The sequence below is a fragment of the Arachis stenosperma genome, chromosome 8 (genome assembly GCF_014773155.1).
Source record: "Arachis stenosperma cultivar V10309 chromosome 8, arast.V10309.gnm1.PFL2, whole genome shotgun sequence".
NCBI classification, from domain to species: Eukaryota; Viridiplantae; Streptophyta; class Magnoliopsida; order Fabales; family Fabaceae; genus Arachis; species Arachis stenosperma.
This window is the reverse complement of record NC_080384.1, coordinates 50798148-50822427: the sequence shown is the minus strand read 5'-3', so window position 1 is coordinate 50822427 and position 24280 is coordinate 50798148. Positions and strand designations below refer to the sequence as shown.

The 24280-nt window shown below is 29.0% G+C and overlaps 1 protein-coding gene across 1 annotated transcript; it reads left to right on the top strand.

Moving 5' to 3' along the window:
* The first annotated feature begins 602 nt into the window (after nt 1-602).
* LOC130946164 (uncharacterized) lies at nt 603-22161 on the top strand. The gene is made up of 6 exons (XM_057874837.1): nt 603-1117; nt 2128-2175; nt 2387-2459; nt 9892-9970; nt 10088-10153; nt 21793-22161. The coding sequence occupies exons 1-6, from the start codon at nt 603-605 to the stop codon at nt 21813-21815; spliced, it is 804 nt and encodes a 267-aa protein (XP_057730820.1). The 3' UTR covers nt 21816-22161.
* The last annotated feature ends 2119 nt before the right edge of the window (nt 22162-24280 follow it).

Below are 24280 nucleotides of genomic sequence, written 5' to 3'. Positions count from 1 at the left end.
AATTACCTTATACTACTCTAACGAACTAAGAAAATATATAGAAGAAAAAATTTTAGTTAAGATTGTATGTGCAAATTATTAAATAATTTTTTAATGATGTAAACTTTTAAAAGTAATAATTTTAATATGAGTCCTAATGCTAAATCCAAATAATAAGATAAAAATACGGGAAAAGGTATATACACCAAACTCTTATTATTAATCTTCTTTGTTAATTGTGCATATATAGCAAAGAGTATGAGTAGTAGTAGATATATTATTAAAAAAATTTTAAATATATTGATATATCAATGTTTCAGTAAATTTTAACCGTTAATTTTATTTATATATATTATATATTTTTTATAATTAAGAAGATTAACGATTAAAAAATTATTAAAATATTAATATACCGATATACTCAAAAAAGAAAAAAAAGTATGTGTGCAATGGTGGGTTGAGAAGTTGAGATGAGAGAAGAGTGGAAAAGCATCCGGTTCCATAAAAGGACCAAACCTAACCACAACCCTTTTTTTAATCTTTCACCAAACAAGCCAAGGTTGCTTTATAAGGTAAAATAGTTATTAGTAGCCATAGCTATATACCTTTCAATTCCTTCTTCCATGGCTTCCTCTTCTCACTCCCACCCCCATAACCACTTCAAAAATACCAACAATTTTGTGGAGCAAGAAAAGGAACATAACTCTCAAAGACATGTACAACAACAAGAAGAAGAAAATTGGCTCAAGTTAGGGTTGGGGCTAGGAAGAAATGATGACATCATCAACACATCATCATTCAATAATCAAGTAGTTCATCATCATCATCATCATGGATCAAACAATAATCCACAAGTCTTATTATGTTCTGATTCCTCATCATCCCATATAGGAAGCCATGGTGAACATCATCATCATCAACAAGAAATGCTGAAATTAGGGTTAGGGTTAGGGTTTCAACAAGATTCAATGTTATTAGGATCTATGGAGGAGAAGATGATGATTGAACCTACTAATAATGATGATGATGATGAAAATGGATCATCATGGCAAATTGATTCAACTTGTGGTGGTGGTGGTGATTTTCATCATTACAACAAGTGTGGATTGTGGTTTACGCTACGTTCATCTACCAACCGGTGAGTGAATGTTTTTCTTTAAATACTCTTCAATCTAATTCAACTCATCATCATCAATTAAGAGATAAGTACTAAATAAAACAATTAATTTCTTATTTATTGCACTACTCGTTTCCATCTTATTTATACTAGTTATTTTTGGTAGTTGCTACCTTGCTACAAGAGTTCATCAATCTTCAATCACACCCTACTCTCTTTATATTCTTATATATATATATATATATATATATATATATATATATATATATATATATATATATATATTGTTTTGGTTCTCATTAAAAAAGAAAAAAATACTTTTCCAATATTTGATATAGATGTTTCGGTTCAATTTTAATTTTTCTAGATATATTGTATATTTAGTGTTTTTTTTTTGAGAAATATTTGGCTCAATATTTTTTATCAATTCTAGCTAATAGTTTGAGTTAGTATTTTATTTTTATACTATCTATTAGGTTTAGAATTCAAAATTTATTAAAGTTGATAAAAAATAATATTTATACATCATGTAGCATTGTTATTTTGTTATTATTAATATATAAAAATTATTTATATGTGTATATATTGAGTGTAGGATTCTAAATTTCTAATAAGATAGATGTTACTTTAATTTATATAAATGTCTACTAATTTGACTAATATAAAATTTAATAAAATATGAAGATTAAATAACTGAAAAATAAAATTAATAAATTTTTTTTGAATAAACTATTTTATTTTATTTAATTACTCATTGATCATCAGAGTTATTTTTTAATAAAGAATTACTACGAGTCACACTCAATAGAATTTGATTAATTTGTGAATATATATAATTATTACTCATATATTGTTCAATGTTTTCACTTGTATATTCTGTATTCCTGGTCTCATCACATAAGATACTAAATAATATATATATATATATATATATATAAGAAATTACACTTGATTATTAGTATTATTAGAGTGTTAGTTATATTAATTATTTGAATATATATGGATGGTGTTTCAACTTTCAACTATGTCAGAAGAGGAGAAGCTTTGCCTCAGATACCAAAGGCGTACATTAGAATCAGGTAATGATAATAATGGTGTAAGTTAGCATGCATAACTTATCACATCCATCATCATCACAATTTTTCCACATTGCTAATCAATAATTATGCTGTCCATTGAAATGAGGGGGTAAAAAAAGCTAACCTTGGCTTTATTATTTTCCTTTTTTAATTATTTATTTTTATCAACTTTTCTTTTTAATAATTTTTATATATGCTTGTGTTGGAAAAGGGACGAAAACATGACGGTCTTCATGGTTAAAAAATATCTTGTTAGAAAACTTGGTCTCTCCAACGAAGCTGAGGTAGAACTTTTTCTCCCTTACTCTTATTTAATTTAATTAATTAATTAAATTCCATTTTTAATTATTACTTTGATTATTAATTAACAAAAAGCAAAAGCATGCATGCATTTGGTCAGTGATGAAATGACAATTTCTCATCATTACATGTGTCATGTTATGTGATCATATGATATATCGATCTATCTTCTAGCATGCATTGTCAGATTCAAGTGTTGAGAAATTTTCTGTAATAATAATTAAGGTAGGTCACAAAATTATAGGGTTCATAAAGTATTATGACCCCTTATTGAGTGATATTTTAATTTTAAAGGTTAACATAAAAAATAATAATGAACTCTAAATGTTATTTTCTTAATTATCATAATAATATAATATATACTTCATAACTACACAATAATCCTTGAAAAAATAGGGTTTAATTAATTAAATACTTTATAGTACTGGTAGTGTACATATAGCGCCGAGCATAGGTCACTCATGACAGAGTAGTATAGTAGTACTAGTACTTTAATTTATTACTTGCCATATTTAATTTATACTAATATATACTATTTACACAATTTATTATTAAGTTTTGAGAACAATAAAGTTCTTTCTTATGAATATATATACTAGATACTTTTACACATGATTAATAATGACCTTCATTAAAGAAGGTGAGAAATGTATTAATTTCATGTATATATATATCATCACTTTTCACTTGATAATAAAGAAGTCTATCAGTGAAAATACGAAACTCTTTATGAGTATAGCCTCTCTCAGCTCATAGATGTGGTTATTATATGGCATGAGAGCCCCTATATTAATAGGATTATGTTACGAGTATATTAAAATTAGTTATTAATATATTTATATATAAATATTAAAAATATATTAATAGTTGATGTTAATATATATTAATAATATTTTTAATATATATATATATTAAAAATATTATTTATATATTAAAATTAATTATTAATATATTTATGTATAAATATATATATAATTTAATTTATTTTTAATATATATTTATATTTTAATATATATTTTATATTGGTAGCTAATTTTAATAATTGATTTTTATACCCACATAGCATAATTATATATGAAAATCACTTGGATGAGTATATATACGGAAATCACTTGGATGAGATATTACTAGCTAGCTAGACTTGTTCAAATGAAGCATGAGGAAAAAAAAAAGTGTTTAATTTTCTTTCATGTTTTGTTAGTTGAGTTAATTACTGGTTAAACTAAGGGAAGGAGAAAGAGAGAGTAAGCCCCGGGGGGAAGTTTAAGAATTTAAAATAAATCAAATAAATTTAAAAAAATTGATTGACTTTAACATAAAAAAAAAGTTTTTTAATATTATTCTATATATAATAAATATTTTTTAATTCATAAATCAGTTTTATATGTTTATGAGTTTATCTAATTACGTATAATTAATATGATAATAAAAATAATTACATTTTATAATAGTTATCTAAAAAATTAGATGTAATATAAAAATATATCTTTTTTCGGAATGATTATAATTAACAATAACTATATCTTTCATATATATAGTTTCATAGCAAGTGCTTATTATAGTTAATGATATGCCATATTAGGATATATATGAAGGGTAAGGTTTAAATTGAAATGTTTCGTCTACTTTTTTTTTAAGCCTCGAAGTTTGAAGTGAAGTATTTCTCGATCGGGTGATGAAAAAGTTATAACAAATGGAAATGCTGATGAGTTAGGAACATGACTATATATGTCTAAAATCTAGATTTCAACATCCATCCATGGTAATTGCATTTTTTTCCTTCTTATAATTGAGCAATGGATCTAATAAGAAACCGAGAAACAATACATAAATCAAAGCAAACGATCTAGAATATAAACTAATTAAAGGAAAATGAATTTGTTAAGCTGTGGTGGAATTAGATTTTAAGAAATGTTATGTGCCTAAGTTTTTTTTGTAATTAAATTTAATCAATTTCTTTTTGTATTTTTCTCTTTTTTTAATCTAATTTTTATCGTGTTAATAAATTATTAGTTCAAATAAGAAATGATTTTTTCACAATAGATAGTTGTGTAACTCTGTAAAACAGAATCGAGTCAATTTTCTTAGATATAAACTTTTCTATAGGTATACTCGGTTCGTTTGATTGTAGTTGAGCTTATTAGGTCGAATTATACTAATAATTTATATGTTTTTTTTCTAACAGATTAAAATTTTGAAATAAATAAATTTATAATAAAATTTAATTCCCAATAATAATTCAATTTTTTATATTTTAATCGCTGCAATTAAATTAACCAAGTTTTAAAATCTTCAAATAAAACTTTGAAATGTTAGTTCCATTATGAAGTCAATTAACCAAATTTCATGCATGGGGTCCTTGTCTATGTATATGCTAGTGTATTAATAAACATATTAGCATCTATTGATCTACCTTTTAAATAATAATAATAAATGAGATTAATTAAGATGATAAATATTTTTTCATTCTAACTAAAAATTTTAGATTCAAACATTACAAATAGTAGTTTGTTTTATGAATTGAATAAAATAAAACATATTTTAGAAAAGAAGGTTATATGTCAAATCTTTCTTATATTTCAATTACATATTGTAAATATGTTTTATATATGAGTTTAATTTTGATGCATTGATAGTGTAATGCATTTTGTACAATTGTATAATTATATTTATCTTTTTAAATGATCATTCACATTGTTAATATAAAAAGTAGTTATTTTTACTATATAACTTTATGTAATTGAATGTACGTGTAAAATTATTATTTTGCACTCACGGTGCATCAAAATTAAATTGATGTTTTATTAGACAATGTCTAATTAATTGATGTTAGTTAGTTAATTCTAAATAAACTTGAATTTTGTTGAGTGTAGATTGATATCTTATGCATGGGTGAAAGCTTATCGCAGATACAAACATTGAAGCAAGTAAGAGAGGCTGTTTGGATACCTAGATTGGTAGAATCTTTAGATTCAACAACTTTCACCCTTGGAGATTCCAATCATAATAATAATGATGATTATATGTCTTTAAACCATATAATGTCTTTGCTTTACCGAAAACATTGCTTTTTAAATTAGTTGATATATATATATGTTATTACTATTATTTATCATTTCAGTCCATCATGATCACAGGTATATATATATATATTCTTGTTTTGATTTATCATCTTATTTTGAATATGGTTTTAGTAAAATAAAAAATGAGAAAAAATATAGTAACTGCCTTTAAATAAATCATTTTTATTGTAAATTTTTTTTTTTTTAGTTTGTGTTACATTTTGACCCAACTAGTAAGAAGATTACAATGATTCATGACACCACAAACATATGTTCTTGTTATACCTACTACTAATTTTATTCTTGCACTATACATGAATCAACTACTTAATAAATATATTATATGTTATATGTTCCTATAATATAAGTGATCACTCTTTGAATATGTTGAGTTCTGATTTTTACATAGTATTACTTTACTCGGATGTTTTTTGACTTTTTTTTTTTCTCATTTGGCACATATTTCCCATCTTTTCCACAGTTCACTACAAGAAAATGAAACATTTATAACAAAAAATTTGTATCAAATTTAAAATTATTAACAAAAAATGATTTTTTGTAATAATAATTGGTAATTGTTACAGAAGAATAATGTTTTGTAACAACATTACAAGTTGTTACAAAACATGCTAATATTTTATAACAACTTGCTTTTTTTTGTTACAAATTATGTTAGTTTTTGTAACGAATTGGTGTTTTGTTACAAAATATTATAATATTTTGCAACAAAGAATAAAGTAGTTGCAAAAATTCGAAATATTTTGTAACAAAATATCTTTTTATTTCAAAAACTCTAATTGTTTAGTAACAAAAAATTAATTTGTCACAAAATTTAACATTGTTTATAACAAATTATTTGTTTGTCACAAAATATAAGTATATTTTATAACAAAAATATTTATTTTAAACTGTTAAACACTTTAAGAGTAAAAAAAATTATTTATATAATTCTTTTTAGAATAATTTTATTTTGTTTCAAAAATTAAATTTTTTTAAATATTGTTTATACTAATTAATTTTTAAAATTTATAGATATTATTTTATATTTTTTAAAAAATTAATATATAAATTTTATTAATAATAAAATTTTTAATGTTAACTAAAAATTAATTTGTAAAACTTACAAAAATTTAATTAAATCATAAATATAAACAATAATAATTAAATATAAAAGATAGAAAAAACTAAGAAATCAAAAGACAAAATGTATAAAAAAAATGTAAAGCTGTACAAAAAGAAAAACCATAATTTATCACTCCTTTACTCTGAGGTTCTAAGCCTCATTCAACTTCGTTTCTGCGCCTCCAAGAGAACGGAAGAGATGGCCCGCGGGATTTGATGTCGTGTCATCGCGTTCAGCTTGCCATCATGTCTTACCATTGTCTCGTTGTCGTCGACAAGAGCATCAGGAGAGAGACGAACTCGCGAGGAAGAGAGAAGAGGTTGCGTCGCGGAGCCGTCGGAGCCATCATTTAATTTGAATAATTAAAATTGAGTTTAAATTATATTTTATAAAAATGTGATTAATATATTTATTTTATAATTTAAATTAAAAATAATTGATTGAACTTAGTAATATGTTGATAAATAATATTTCTAAATATTTTTAATAGAATATATTTGATTTTAAAATTATTCTATCCTCCAATTTTATCAAAATATTTATTTATATATATTCATATTATTTTATAAAATCCCTAATTTTTAACCCTAATTCCCAAAATTAACTCAGAACACTAATTTCCCAATTCCTAACCCTTACAGCCGCAGCCGGGAGTGGATCCTCTCCAGTGAATAAAAAACTGGATGGTGTGCAGTGTTTAATCTAACTATTCATTATTTTCTCTCTCTTATTTATTTTTGGTCCCACTATTAAAATCAAAGGTGAGAAATTGCACTGGAGAGGATCCATTTCCGCCGCAGCCTCACCTTCCTTCAACATAACAAACGCATACAAACTGAAGAAATGGGGAAACAGAGAGGAAGAGATTTGAGAAAGAGAGGGAAGAGAAGGGAGACGGCGCTGTCTGGGGCCTCGCCGCCGTCACCGTCGCCGTCAAGCGTGAAGGGTGGAGAGGAGAGAGGCTGCGTCCGAGAGAGAAGAGATGCTGTCTGCCGTCACCGTCGCCGCCCTGGAGCTCGCTGTCGAGCTGCTTCACGGCGCCGTCCCGTCCATGGACCCACAAGCTTGCGTTAGTGCCGATCCGTCCACAAGCCGTCGTCGAGGGGACAGAATCGCGAAGAGAGAGACGCACAAAGAGAAGCCCGCGACCAGCCTTGTCGCCGTCAGTGCCGCAGGTTACCGTCGCCATCCTCACGAGCTGCCACCGCGTCGCCGCTACTGAGTTGCAGCCCCGCCGTTGTCACACTCTGTTGCTGCCGCGTCTCATCATGCCGCGGTTGGAGGAGGACGCTGCCATTGTCACCATTGAAGCTTGCCCGGGAAGTAGCTATTGACAGAAGAAACTGCTGCTGAACTACTCTGTGCTGCTCTGTTCAGCCTCTGCTTCAGGTTTCGTTGTTATCGGAGCCCTCTGCCACCGGAAACCAATATTGGAACTGCCCAGAACCACTTTGGTTGCTGCCCAGGTAATGAAACTGAGTGTTGGAACTTCTATCAGAGCTGCTATGTTTGTCAATTTTTGTGAGTTTCGACTTTGAGGTAGGAGATTTATTTTAAAATTAACAGTTTTAACTTATGAATGCCAATGAGGTTTAGTGAGTAATTGCAAATAATTCATGAATACGATTAATTGATAGGAATAAGCTTGGTTTGAGGTTGTGAAATTCGGATTAAGTTTGGTATTGAGATGATATTCTAGTGTTTTAATTAGTTTATTGAGTTTAGGTTATGGCTGTAAATGTTGCTGGGTTTTGTTATTGTGAGTAATTAATTTGACAAGGTTAATTTTGGTTAATGTTGTGACTGATATTGGTTTTCTGATTTTGATGAATTTGTTGAAAATTCTGATCTTATGTGATATTGCTGAATTGGTAGAAATGTGGTTGTGAATGGTGATTCATTTGATAATACTTGTTAAATTGAAATTTGAAAAGTTGTTGTATCGATATTTGATGAACTGAGTATTTGGTTTGGGATTATTGTAATGATGGTTTGAGTTGTGGCTGTATTTTGATTATTGAGAATAAGCGTTTGCTGTTGATTTTGGTATTCTTACATGTCGGAATGGCCGTGAAATTGACTTGTGACTGGTTGGAATTGGTTTTGGTAGTTGTTAATGTTGGTTCATGATTAATTAGAATTACGTTTGAGAACTGTTAAAAGATTGAAGCTTGTTATTAAATTGACCTTTTTATGAAATCTGAATTTAGAGATAAAAACAGTTACTCTAAAAGTATAAGGATAAATTGTGATAATTGGAAACTACATGGAGCAGAATTTTTGGGTGAACATATCATAAGAGAACTGGAATTTTATAAATAAAACATACTCTATGTGTTTTGGGGTCAATATTGCTAAGATTTTGGTTAAGTTCTACTCTTTCATTTGAGTTGAATCTTTATCATGAATTTTACATACATCTTTCATTTGGAAGTTCTACTCTTCATGATCTTTTATCATATTTTGTTTCTTTTCTTCTTTGGTTCCCTTTCTTCATGACAACTTCTTTCTGGAGCAACATTTTTAGGTGCTATCTTCTGCTTGATTGCATTCTATTTTAGGAGCTTATCTGGTTTCATAGTACTCTTTTCTATTGATGAACTGCTGATTTTTGCGACATAGGTAATATTATAGCTGTTCTAGATGCAGATGGTTGGTATTTCATCTTCTTGCATGCTACTGCATGTTCATAAGAACCCGATAATGATATATAACATAAAACTCTAGTCTTAAATTTGTGTCCCCTTTTGTAAGCTCCTATAAATTATGTTTCTCTTCATTGTGTAAAACCAATTTTGAGGGCGCTGTCCATGGCAATATCTACAGTTTCAATCCATATCTTTGGTGATGTGCCTTCCTCACCACTTGTTGGCATCCTGCAGGTTACACCTCATTTTTCCTGATATTGTTGGCATCCTGCAGGTTACTTTTAGTTACACCTCACTTAGCCAAATTGTTCTCTCTTTCTCATCTCTCCCTTTGATGTAAAAGGGTTTCACATCTTAGTTTGTTTAGGCAACTTTCAACATCCCTCTTGAATTAACATATATGGAAAAGAAGTTGACAAAACTAGTAACAAGAACTGTGCTGCCTTATGTTTTACATTTTGATGCAGCCATACTCATGATTTACTGACCTGCTTTACATTGTTGGCTGTTCCAACCTTTTGCCTGTATTTGTTCCTGTTTTAACATTTGTTTTTATTCTAAACAAAACAGTTTTTCTGCACAGGATCATATTAATAACTGGAGGAAAACAGCACTTTGTTTAACATCCATTTTCTTTCTTGCTGCTATAATATGGTTCATAGGTAAGTGGCATACCACCATGCAGCTTTGGTATTATATTAGCTTTTCTTAATTTTTAAACCAGATATGCATTAGAATTAATTGTTTTTTAAGAATGTGCCTGGAAACTGAAATTTCAGAACACGTACTGAAGAAATTGTTGGATGTTGTTGCGCATGGGTTTCAAATGCTAATAGACCCTAAAGGTACTCATAAAATTGCTTATGGTTTTAATATATTTTCCTAGATGATTCCTATATTATTAGTATAGTTTAATTTGTATATGGATCTATTTATCACATTTTACTTGTGTCATGGTTGAGAAATCACAAATGTCCTATTATTTGGTTTGATAAATTTGGTTGTGTATTGGCTGAGAAATAAGTTGTGAATTGGTTGTGTTTGTTGGAACCGTGGACGGTGGAGATATCCAAATTTTAGGGGAGGTTTTGCCGAAATTTTTCTAAACATTTTGGATAAAACTTAGTGTAAAAATTATAATTAGTGTTATATCTTGTTTCTAACTTTTTTGTTTCTAACTTTTTTGTTTCTACCTTGAGAGCTCAAGAATGTTTTGATGCATAGAGACATTAATCTATGTTAGAACTTTTATGTTTTGGTTGAACTTTTATGTTAGAACTTTTATGTTTTGATTGAACTAATCAATGTACTCACTAGCTAATGTTATTTTGTTTCAAGACAATTTTAGCTAAAAGGATCTTGTTTGACTTATGTATGTTTTTGCATATTATATACATGTAAAATTGCTTATTAAAATCGTTAATATATTAGTTAATTTAAAAAATAATTTAATAAATTATGCATGTAATTTGTAATAAAAAAGTTACAAAATAATTAATTTACTTTCATAATTAAAGAAAAAAAATGTTACAAAATCATGTTATATTTTGTAACAAAATTTTTTGATAGGAAAAAAATTGACTGGCACGATAAATACCTTCAAGATCAAAATTTGTTACCACTTTTGTAACGGCTTTTGGTTTTTTGTATCAGAAAAAATTGTTACAAAATATGGTATTGAATTATAACAGTTCCATTTTTTCGTTACAAAAACTTTTTGTAACGGAACTTACTGCAATGGACCCTTTTTTTTGTTACAAAAAACTTTTGTTTCAAAATTTCGACGTTTTGTAACAATATTTTTTGTTACAAATGCGCCTTTTTCTTGTAGTGGTTCCAATGATTTTTAACATTATATAGCCTATGTTTTGGAAATAGGGTTTTAAATATAGAATTTATTTCTAAATTTTTTTCTCAGCTAACAAAAGTCGCTTATTCTGGTTTATAACATTAATAAAAAAAGTTTTATTAATAGCATCATATAAACAAAAAGAGTGAGATGGAAAATATTTTTTAATACTTTAGATAGCTTCACCATAGATAAGAATAATGTTTTGTTTTCTTATGGGATTATGCATTTGATTCTTCTTTCTTCAATTCCACCTTACACTCTTTTATAAGTTATCACATCAATCTAAACTTAACTTCAAAGGACTATATAACTTCATACAACATGACTTGGGAATAATGTTTGAGTCTGATCCATACATAATATGAATTCTGTTTTAGTTAAAATATTTTCTAATCATCAAAGAATAGAGTATAAAGAAGACAATGGAAGATAACAACTATGTCATGTCAACAACGTTCTCTATTATCCAATTATCCAAATATACTGAGAATTTTACATTTATTTCGTTAGAAAAAGAATAGAAATTAAATCTTTAACCAAACCTAACCAATTAACCATGATGTGAAGTAGTAATCAAACGGCTTCAAGTGCAAATCAAATAAAGTAAAGTAATAAATTAGTTAATGGAATCATACAACAAGAATAATGCATTAAATTAAATCAAATTGTCAAGTTAAAGACACTCATAATGATAAAGCAGAAGCAACAACAGGGGCTGGTTGGTAGTTGTTCTATGTCTGTCACAAATATTTTTGTTTTTTGTTTTTTGTATTTTAATTTTATTGTTGTAATTCATGAAATTCATGTATTCCCGATTTTGTTACCGAAAGTTGAATGTGACGCAGAAATTTAAATTTTAAATTTGCTATTGTCTTACCAAAATAATCATTTATCTTAATTAAATTTGTTTGTGGTTGAATTTGAGTTGTTTCTATCTTATTGAATAATTACTTAGCTAAACTTTTTTGTTGCTGAAAATTCTCATAGTTAAATTTAGGTTTAATTACTCCGTTGGTCCTTATAGTTTTGCGAAATTTTTAATTAGGTCCCTATACCTTTTTCTTTTTAATTGGGTCGTCCCTGCACCAATTTTTTTTAATTAGGTCACTCTTAACAATAATTGACTTAATTTTATAGGGACTCAATTAAAAAAAATTGGTACAGAAAAAAAAATGTAGAGATGCAATTAAAAAAAATTGGTGTAAGGACTTAATTAAAAAGAAAAAAAGTACAGAAACCTAATTAAAAATTGTGCGAAACTATAGGACCAATAGAATAATTAAACTTTAAATTTATTGTTAAAAAAAATTTCAATGAGATGAATTTACTGTTGTAAAAATAGATTTAAATTTGGTTTAGTTTGTTGAGGAAAATGTGGTCAACCTCCAAATTTATCCTATGAAGCTGACTTTGAGATCACTTTTTGTATTTGATTTATCCATTGTATTTTTTTTTACCAAAAAAAAAAAAGATTTGAACTCTTCAACTCTTAAGTGAATATGAAAAAATTATACTATTTAATTTTAACGATGGTATTATACTATTATCCTTTGTTATTTTTTATTCATTTAAATTAAGAAAATATTTTATACTAGTAACTAATTTATTATCTATTTTTGTATTATTAATTATATTTATAAATTAATACTTAATTGTTATAATATATATATATATATATATATATATATATATATATATATAAAGACATATTTTAATTATTGATTTTAATTTTATTTATAATTTTATATTTTATTTTAATTATGACCAGACCAATCGAATAAATTAATGATATATTGGTTAAATTAGTAACCCGATAATTCGATCTCAATTAACCGTTCAGTTCTAATAATTATGGTAACACTAATTAGTTTTCCTTTTAAGTAAGGAGTATTCTATTTATGTAAAATGGAAAGTATGAGGAGCCAATAGATCCTATGTAAAATTTCTCTTTATATAAACAACAACAACAAAGTCTTGTCCCACTAAGTGGAGTCGGCTACATGAATCAAACGACGTCATTGTGCTCTATCATGTATCATGTCTACAGAGAGACCGTTTACATGTAGATCTCGTTTGACCACCTCCTGGATGGTCTTCTTAGGTTTTTCTATGCCTTTCGCCCTTTGTCCATCTTCCATCTCATCCACCTTCCTGACTGGATGTTCTATCGGTCTTCTTCTCACATGTCCAAACCACCTGAGACGCGATTCAACCATCTTTTCCACAATGGGTGCTACTCCAACTCTCTCCCTTATATCTTCATTCCTTATTTTATCCAATCGCGTATGACCACTCATCCATCTCAACATCTTCATCTCTGCCACACTCAGCTTATATTCGTGCTCCCATTTAGCCGCCCAACACTCCGTACCATACAGCATAGTCGGTCTTATAGCGATGCGATAGAATTTACCTTTAAGTTTTAAAGGCACTTTTTTGTCGCATATAAAACCAGATGCACTCCGTCATTTTGACCAACCTGCTTGGATCCTATGATTTACATCCTGTTCAATCTCTCCATTATCCTGTATGATGCACCTAAGATAATTAAAACTTTTAACTTTTCGTAGGATGTTTTCTCCAATCTTCACCTCTATATTGGGGGTTTCCTTTCTCAAACTGAACTTACATTCCATATATTCCGTCTTGCTACAGCTTATGCGCAGACCATACATTTCTAAAGCTTCTCTCCATAACTCCAACTTCTTATTTAGGTCTTCCCTTAACTCTCCCATAAGGATGATATCATTGGCAAAAAGCATACACCATGGCACAGGCTCTGGATGTGCTCTGTGAGTACTTCCAAGACTAATGTGAAAAGGTATGGACTTAAGGATGATCCCTGGTGTAATCCTATACCAATAGGGAATTCCTCTGTCACACCACCTTGAGTCTTCACACTAGTTGTGGCCCCATCATACATGTCTTTAATTGCCCGAATATATGCGATCCTTACTATCCTCTTTTCTAAAACCTTCCATAAGACCTCCCTTGGTATCCTATCATACGCTTTTTCCAAATCAATAAACACCATATGTAGATCCCTTTTATTACTACGATACCTCTCCATCATCCTTTTTAATAGGTATATCGCTTCAGTGGTAGATCTTCCTGGCATAAATCCAAATTGGTTTTCTGTTACTTGTGTCTCTTTTCTCAACCTCCGTTCTATCACCCTTTCCCATAACTTCATCGTATGACTCATAAGCTTAATCCCTCTATAGTTTCCGCAACTTTGTATATCCCCTTATTCTTGTAGATAGGTACCAAGGTGTTTTTTCTCCACTCATCAGGCATCTTCTTTGACCTTAAAATCTCATTAAAAAGCTTGGTTAATCAGTTGATGCCTTTTTCTCCAAGACCCTTCCAAACCTCAATCGGGATATTATCAGGTCCTACTGCCCTGCCATTTTCATCTGCTTTAGAGCCTCTTTTACCTCGAAGTATCGAATACTTCGATAGTAGTCAAAGTTTTGATCTTCTTCCCTTGTGCATAATCGACCAAGGCTCGGAAAAGTCTTCTGTCCCTCATTAAATAACTCGTAGAAGTAGCTCTTCCACCTTTTATTAATCTTCTCCTCTTGAGCCAACACCTTTCTATCCTTATCCTTTATGCACTTAACCTGATCCAAATCTCTCGTTCTTCTTTTTCGGCTCTTTGAGATTCTATATATACCTTTTTCTACTTCTTTCGTGCCCAAAGACTGGTAGAGACCCTCATATGCTCTTGTTCTTGCTTCACTTACAGCCACTTTTGTCTCTTTCTTAGCTGCCTTATATTTTTCCCAATTATCTGCATTGTGGCATAAAGACCACTCTTTAAAGCATTCCCTTTTTATCTATATCTTTTCTTGTATACTCGCATTTCACCACCAGGACTCCTTGTCTCTTTGTTCTATTCCTTTAGATTCACAAAAACTTTCTTTTGCTGTTCTTCTGATAACTTCTGCTATCTCCCTCCACATCTCTTTCGCACTTTCATTCCCTTCCCACTTTGCCTCTTCTCCTACCCGTCTTAGGAAGCTTCTTTGTTCCTTACCTTTCATCCGCCACCACCTCGTCCTTGGGTTCTTCGTATGATGTCTTTTCATCAACTTTTGCTCAACGCGAAAATCCATGACAAGCACCCTATGTTGTGTTGTCAAACTCTCTCCCGAGATAATTTTACAATTAATGCAAAATTTTCGGTCAACTCTCCTCAACAAGAAGAAGTCGATTTGAGAGCTTGTCATGCCACTCTTATAAGTTATAAGATGTTCGTTTCTCTTTTTAAAACATGTATTTGCAATGAGAATATCAAAGGTTGAGGAAAAGTCTAAAATAGTTTTACCCTCAGTATTGATCACCCCGAAACCATGACCTCCGTGAATACTCCCATATCCAGTCACTTCTATCCCAACATGGCCATTTAAATCTCCTCCTAAGAAAATCTTATCTCCCAAAGGTATGCCTTGAACCAAACTCTCTAAATCCTCCCAAAACCTTATCTTGTGTTGTTCGTCCGAACCCACTTGCGGTGCATAGACGCTAATCACATGGAAAGTACCTCCCTCCACTACAAGTTTGATAGAGATTATCCGATCTCCCACCCTCTTGACATCCACTGCGTCCTTCTTCCACTGCTTATCCACAATTATTCCAACCCTATTCCTATTCTTCACCTCTCCTGTATACCAAAGTTTGAAACCAGAAGTATCCAACTCCCTATCCTTTGCACCAACGCATTTCATTTCTTGTAGGCATATAATGTTAATCTTCCTCCTTGTCATGGTATCCACCATCTCCATGGACTTTCCTGTTAGAGTGCCTATGTTCCATTTCCCATATCTCAACATTTTGTCACTTCGAGCATTACCTTTTACTTTGTGAACTAGCTTATTTACCCTCGTTCGTTCACGAAAATGCGAGAACTCTTGCTCATTTAACACTACATCTAGGCACCGATGCAGCGGCTCTTACTTTGACACCGTACTCGAGCCATACGGCGCGTTACTTCCGGACAACGACCTAGCTTTAGCGCAATAATATCTTTGATTCATGTCATGGGGGTTCGGCTATATTTTTATGTTGGTTGCCGAAAACCTAACACAACCCTCCTCCTTTATCCGGGCTTGGGACCGGCTATATAAAATTTCTCTTTATATAATTGATTATTTTTTAAATTTTAAATTTTTGCCAAAATTTGTATATTAAATAACATATATAAAAGTCCTAATTATTACAGATAAAAATAATAAACAAATTAACTATTGGACAAAACATTTAGTTCTTTACTCTATTATAATATCTTATTTAAGTTAATGTGTTATATTGTTTTTTTTATTTATTTTAAAATTGTTCGGTTGCTCGTTAGAATGAGGGGTCAGATGGATATCGAATTGTGAGCAACGGGTTGAGTAGGAAGGATTTTGGATTTGGGCGCGATCTCTACGAGAAGAGGTGTTGTCCTGATCGTCAGTGGATCGACGGATAGGGCCACCTATAAGAATATTCCCATACTAAGGTAAGCGTCCGTATGATGAGGCGACCAATTAGGGTAAAGGTGACGTACCTCTGGGAAGGGGTAAGTCCCTCCCCATTTATACCTTGTATTCGAGTGGGCCCTTTGACTTGAGCTGGTCCGTCTGAAAACTTCTGCCAACTGTTCAGGTCTTTATTGATAGGTAAAGTGACGCGTGGGTCACTTTTTTGTGTACGGGTCGAGGACTTGTCGGGTTGGTAGTCTGTAGAATGGACCCCTGTCCCTTATTGGGTTGGGCCTGAACAGTGCCCCAACATGACAAGCCGTGAGGCTCATGGTTGGTACGTTCAAATTACTCGTATCTTCCCGGGTAATGGTTCTCCTCTGCCTCTGGTTCTGTTGACGAGATCCACGCCTTTAGTGTGCGTGAGATGCCCCCAATCATTACTAGGGGAGTCATTTTGATATCCGTGCTGAGAGCATTAAATGCTCTTTATGACTTATTTGAAAGTAAAGAAAAAAGTCTATTTTATCCTTGTCTTTTCACTCTTTGTAATCATTAATAATCTTGATGTTATGGAGAAAAAACACACTCAAGAAGAGCTTGTGAGAAAGATTCTAAGAAGTCTCACCAAAGAATGGAAACCAAGAGCATAGTGATTGCTGAAGGCAATGATATGAAAAAAATCTCTTACGATGATGAGAGAAAAATCGTTGATATATGAAACAACTCATCATGAACCAAAGAAAAAGGATCTTGCACTAAAATCCAAGATCTCATCCAAAATGAAGAATCAGAAGATATTCTCTCTGATGATGAGCTCATTTCCTTCGCTAGAAGGTTTAAGAGAATAATGAGATAAAGTGAAAAACAAAAAGAATCTTCTTCAAAGGATTTTAAAAGAGACCACACTAAGATTATCTGTTATTACTGCAAAGAATCCGACCATTATCAATTTGACTATCCATAAAAAAGAAAAGACACCAACAAAAGGGAGAAGAATAAGGTGCTAATAGCATCATGGGAGGATCTCAAAAATGATACTGAGAAAGATGATTTTGATCATAAAGTCTAAATTTGTCTCATGACAGATCAAATCAATTATGATGAGGTAGATTTTACTAAACTTATAATTGACCAATTACATTTTATTATTGAATATTTAATTAAAAAATCTGCAAAATTTTTTAAAAAATATAGTAAATGTAAAAAGGAAATGAAGTTTCGAAATTGGAGAATGGCAAACTCAAGGAATAATTAAGCAAAGCTAAATCCTTTAACGATTTGAAACACGAAAATGAGTTTTCAAAAACAGAAATAGAAGATTTAAAAATGAGAAATTTGGCTACTACTATAAATGATGTTCTTGCCGAAAATAAAAAATTGTGAGAAAATTAAGAACTTAAACATTAATTTAACAAAGTTTGCTTAAAGTTTTAAAAATTTGAACAAAATTCTATCTAATTAAATGCCTCTTTTTATAAAATCAGGTCTTCAATTTGTGGAAGAGAGAAACCCAATTTTAAAAAATGATTTTCAACCCTTTTCTACTAAAACAAAAAAGGCTGAATTTGTTTTTAATAAAAATCACAAGACCACCTCTTTCAAAACCAAGAATCCTCCTTATCATTCACAAATTCTAGCAAGAAGTAATATTTGTTCAAATTATAATAGAGATGGACATTCTTCACCTCGATATTTTATTTACAAAAAGTTAGTTAGTAATTTTTTTATAATATTGTTTATGATTATAATGCTCTTGGAAATTAAGAAAAATTAACATCAAAGAATCAAAGTTCGTTTAAATATCTAAAACTTCTTGAAAGTATTATAAACTTGCCTTACATTCAAAAAGGAACAAAAACATTTAGTATTTTGATAATAGATGTTCAAGACACTTCATCAAAAGTCTACATTATATTCTTCATCAACCTAAGTGAATATGATAGTGGATTGTAATTTTCGGAGATAATGAAAAAAAAAAAATTATAGCCATCGAAAAAATAACATTTCATATGATATAGAAGTTTGAAATAGCACTAGACAATATGCTGCAACTAAAGGTATAGGAGGATTCTGCAAGATGTTGCTGATCTATTTTTTTTTAATTGACGAAATATTTTGAATTTTTGTGAACCTAATTAATTAATAAAATTTTCTGTTTTAGCAATGAGCTATACAAAAAATATTTATTGTAAATATAAAATAATAAAAAGTATTATATAATAAAAAAATATAATTTGAAATTATATATTGATTAATTAATTGTTGAGTAATTCAACATATAATTTATAATAAAAAAATAAAAAACTGGTGATACAATTTATCCACGTGTATATAATAATATTTTTTATCATTTCAAATTTTAATTTTTAGAACGCCAACCATTTACTGGAATTGTTATTAGTGTTTTTTATAATTTCACTTGTAATTTCACAAGATCAAAAGTATTAAAACACAAAATACAGTACTTATAATTTTACTTCCACGACATGTAGTATCACACTCTAAAATTTAAAAACAAAAAAATTACTATTATATATAACATCACACCATAAAATTTTAAAACTAAAGATACCTATTGAATTGCATCCCAATAATTTGTAGAAATAGTTACAATAAAATATAACCATTCGATAGTGGTCAAATCCTCACAAACCTCGAAAATTCTTTACTCTTGCAAATTAAAAAATAACTACCAGTAGCTGTTGCTCACCCGCTGCCACAAGACCCTTGATCCGGTCCACTATCTCTCCAAGAACAGTAATATTAAGCTTTAAACGACAGAGAAAATATAAATTATTTAAAAAATAAAAAAATTATTTATATAAACATATTAAGTGCGGAGTAAGGATATCGAAAAAATGTACCCGTTATTCTCAATATGAATGACCGATATGTCAATAAGTTTGCTATCATTCACATATTTTCTCTCGCCCTCTACACCGGTCATAACTCGAGCAACGTCTAAAATAAATATCAAATAGAAGATTGTACACAAATCACCCGTCTTAGTGATATTTTGTCATAAAAACAAAAGAAAAATTAACTTATGTACTTGTCATAAATCATACACTTACCAACCAAAAAATGATGTTGAGGAGAGTATCCCATAATTTTTCTAAAAGGGACCAACTTAATACCATATAATGGTATTGCATCACAGAAAGAGGACAAGACAGTAGTTTTTTTTTTGAAAAAATAATAAAAAATGATGTGATGTTATGCGGTAAAATCCACAATTGTTGCTAACTCCAAAGAATGTAAAAACATACATAGCTCCCTCCGATATCAATGATTCAAACACATATATCAGATCCTTACCTACAAAAGCATGCATAGTTATTCTCTATTTTTTCACAAAACAAATTATTTTATTATTCACTTTCTACACACGGTATCAATAAAGTTCAACTAAATAAACAAACAAAATTTATATGAAATATTTTTTTGCAACAAAAATAACTGAATAAATTAAAAATATGATTTAATTCCAAAATATTAAGTATTAAGTATTAACTAACGAATTTATATTCACCAAAAGGAAGAATATACATATAATGGATTTAAATATTTAATACTTTAATGTATACTATAATTATCTTTTACACAAAAATTTAATTATATATTAACACAATAATTAAAATATTCAATTTAAAATGACTAATTTTATTGTTTAGTGACTTTCATTTGAGCATAAAATTTTTGTACTTGACTTTTTTTTTTCACGCAACTCATATGAAAAACAGGTTGAGAAAATTTTTGATTTATTTTTTTAACCATAGGTATTTAAAAGAAAAAATTTGTGATGGCAATTATGCATGAGAATTAAGTATTATGTAGAAGAGGATTAAGATTAACGACAATGGAAATTATGCATGAGAATTAAGTGTTATGTAGAAGAGGATTAAGATTAACGACAATGATGCATATGTGTTAGTCATGCTCTTATTATTTTTCTCTATTTTTCCCCTTCATATACATCTTTGTTTAATGTGATTGATTTAGTCTAAAATTTTGAATGTTAAATCAGTGGAGATTATACTGTTTGGTTCCCAACAGTCAACACTACTTGGAGATGTTGGCACAAATTTTTCTAATACAAACCTCTCTTGTTAGTTGTCACCCATACACGAGGAGAAAATTTAAGTATTCTAGATGAGAATAATAAAAAAAGTAAAGAATAATATGATTTTCAATTTTATTGTGATGTGCTTATTATTTCTTATCAAAGATATACATTATGCTTTTTTGAGATGTGAAAGTAAGAGTGACTCAAATTTCTTTTTTGGCATAAACTCTTATATCTAATCCACATTATTTAGTGATTATGTATCTTGGCATTAGTGCATGTCTTTGCTTGCAAGCTAAAATTTATAATTTTATATAACTGTCTATGAAAATCTTGTTAAAAGTTTCCCAATCCCTCTCTTTATTGGCTGAATACAACATGAGCTATATATTAAATCCGTTTTTGACTATAGAATTTTTTTTATGATGAAAAGCTTATGTTTTATTGCAGGAAAACACATAATTGAATTTTGTTCTTGTTCTATTTTTAAATGAATAGTCTCAAGAAAAGTATAAACTGTTGAGGTTAAAATTATGACAATTATGAGGTGAGGATCATAGAAATATGACACTAAGTGTATGAAAACAAAGAAACAATTGTATGTATGAATAAAATTAGAAATACCTGCTCATCCATCAACACCATTTTAATGGAGCTAATGAATTTGGGATCTTTGAATCTCGGTAAAGACCAAAGTCTTATTACTCTGACATGAATCTTCCAACATTTTTTTGGCGGTGCAATCATCTCCAACAAATCATATCGCCTAACTATTTTTCTCTAATGAAAAAATAAGAGCAAACGTAAATTCTAACAAGTATGTATGGTAAAATTGTAGGACCACATCTCTTAGGATTTTTTAGCAACTAAGAAGAGGTACATTTTTGAGTAAATCATTTTAAAATCGAAGTGCATCCAAAATCACATATCATCCATAATCCAAAAGAAGAAAAAATTTGTCTTGATGATTTAAAAAACGAAAAAAAATTTGAATTGAAAATAAAACACTTATTCTACATCATAAATATTGGCAAATCAAAATGTACTGAGTAAAAAAAGGGTATGAAAACAAGATCTGAATCTATGCCTTTCTTGCAGCAGCTTACCTCCATCAGTTATAGATAGGGAGCGTCCCGGTGCGACAGCGATCTAAACGACAACAACATTAGTGAAAGTCTCCTCTTATCGGTCCGCTATCTAACCTTTCTGCTCACATTAGCATCTTCGATAGTCGTCGACCTCCTCGCCGGCACAGTCCTATCATCATCCCGTCGCCGTATGAGCAATCAATCTTCTCATCTTCGCTGTTCTGAAATTGCTAGTGCCAAAACGCTGTCTCCATTGGTGGCATATATGCTTGCTTGCTGGGAGAGAGAAGACCCAAAAATACTAAAAGAGAACTTTGGGTGCGGGTTGAAATTAATTGTATGAGATCTGTATAGGTTTTCTATCTGTCCAACTTAGAATTGGGATTAGTCTCTGTAGGCCCATGTTTTGTTAAGATGCAATGGAGGCAAGCAAGCGAACATGGTGTGGACCCTACTTTTTTATTCCCTTTTTATTACAATTCACAAGTTCTATGCTTTGTTTGATTGTTGTATAAATCATGGATCTATATTGGGCCATCTAGAAAATTAATTTATTTTGCTTATGTTTTAGAATGAGTTTAATTAATAATTTGTTATATAAAATTATTTTATATTTTTAATAAATCAAATCTAATGATATTAGTTAATAATATATAGAATAATTCTGTTTAGAATGAAGAAAGTTTTGCTTTATATTACTTTTACTTACGAAAATATAAAACTTAAAATTTAACAATCTACAGAATATAAAAAGCTAAGGAAATAAGGTGATTTATAAATTATCTTTAATTTATATATAATATAATTAAATTTAATGAATTTAATTAAAATAAACAATAAATTATTTATTTTATTTCAGACTTTATAAATGAATAAACCAATTAACTAATATAAGGAATTACAATTAATGTAGTATAATTAATCAAGTATTATATACGATAATAAATTATATTAATATTTAAATATCTAATCAAATTAATTAGCTGATATAATTAAGTCATATTAAAACACTTAAAAATGTACTGTTCTTAATTAAATACTATCTATACTATATAAACCACATTTAAATCTATTTTTCGGTGCATATATAATTTAAAGTAATTTATAATTTATTTGATTGAATATTATAATATAAAATAATTTATAAATTAACGTTAATTCATATATAATATATAATTAAATTTAATGAATTTAATTAGAATAAATAATAAATTATTTATTTTATTTTAGACTTCATAAATGAAAAATCCAATTCACTAATATAATGAATTACAATTATTGTAGTATAATTAATTAAGTAATACATATTATAATAAATTATATTCATATTTAAATATTTAATCAAATCAATTAGTTGAAATAATTAAGTCATTGCAATAAATTGTATTGAATGAGTTAAAATAATTAAATCGAAAAATACTCTCCGGAGCATGCCACATCAGCTCTATCATTAAGTGCAAAAACCCAATTTTTATATAATAGAATAGATAGATTTTAATCTTACATCAATTATAAATGTCTCTAAATCTTTCATAGTTTTTTCACTATGTTTGAAATTTTTTTTATTTTCCTCTTTAATGATAAAAAAGGAAAAAAAATAAAGATTAAACTAAGCTATTATTTGATTTATGTATTTTATGATCTTATGAACTTATTAATTTATTATTTTAATTTTTGATATCTCTCTTGATTAAGATCTGATATATACTTTATATATGTTTGTTTGTTGCTCCGATATATTTTATCATATTGCTTTGATACTTAATGGTCATACATCTCAAACTATTTCTAATATTTCTTTGGCATATGTTTGGTGTTTTTGTAAATGATTAAGTTTCACAGTTTTAAGCTATTAAACTTGATTAATAGATAATCATAAATAGGAAAGAGTTTGCTGAATTTTGAGACAAATTATTCATACACTCTCTTTTTAATTATGTTTAATCATATTTGTCATCAAAAGAGAGATTATCGAGACAAGGTTTTTTTTTTTTTTTTTTTTTGGTGAAAGAGGAGAGACAAAAATCGCAAATTAGAGAAAACCAAAATTCCAACAACAGAAAAGACTAAGTACCCCTTATTTTGAGGGTGCCAATGCAAAACTATCTAAAATCAAAGCATATCTGATTTCACAACGAGGGTGGTTGAACACTTCCTATTATAATCTTCATGATGAACAATGTAAAAATTAATCAAGGATAATTAATCAAATAACCTAGAATAATGCCAAATCATCTACATTAATGGGAATATTATTATAGATGAAATTGAACTATGATAGAAAAGATTATTCTACACTATCAATACAACACAAAAAAAAAAACTCTCCAAATCAGATCTTAATCACAAGAAGCAATTGCACAATGTAAATTAAATAAGAAAAAATTTTCCTTCTTAATAGACAGCTGTTGCACGAATTAAAAAAACGACTAGTTGATGAAAAGGAGAATTATCCCAAAATTAAAAAAAAAATATCAAACTCTAAATATTAATGAATC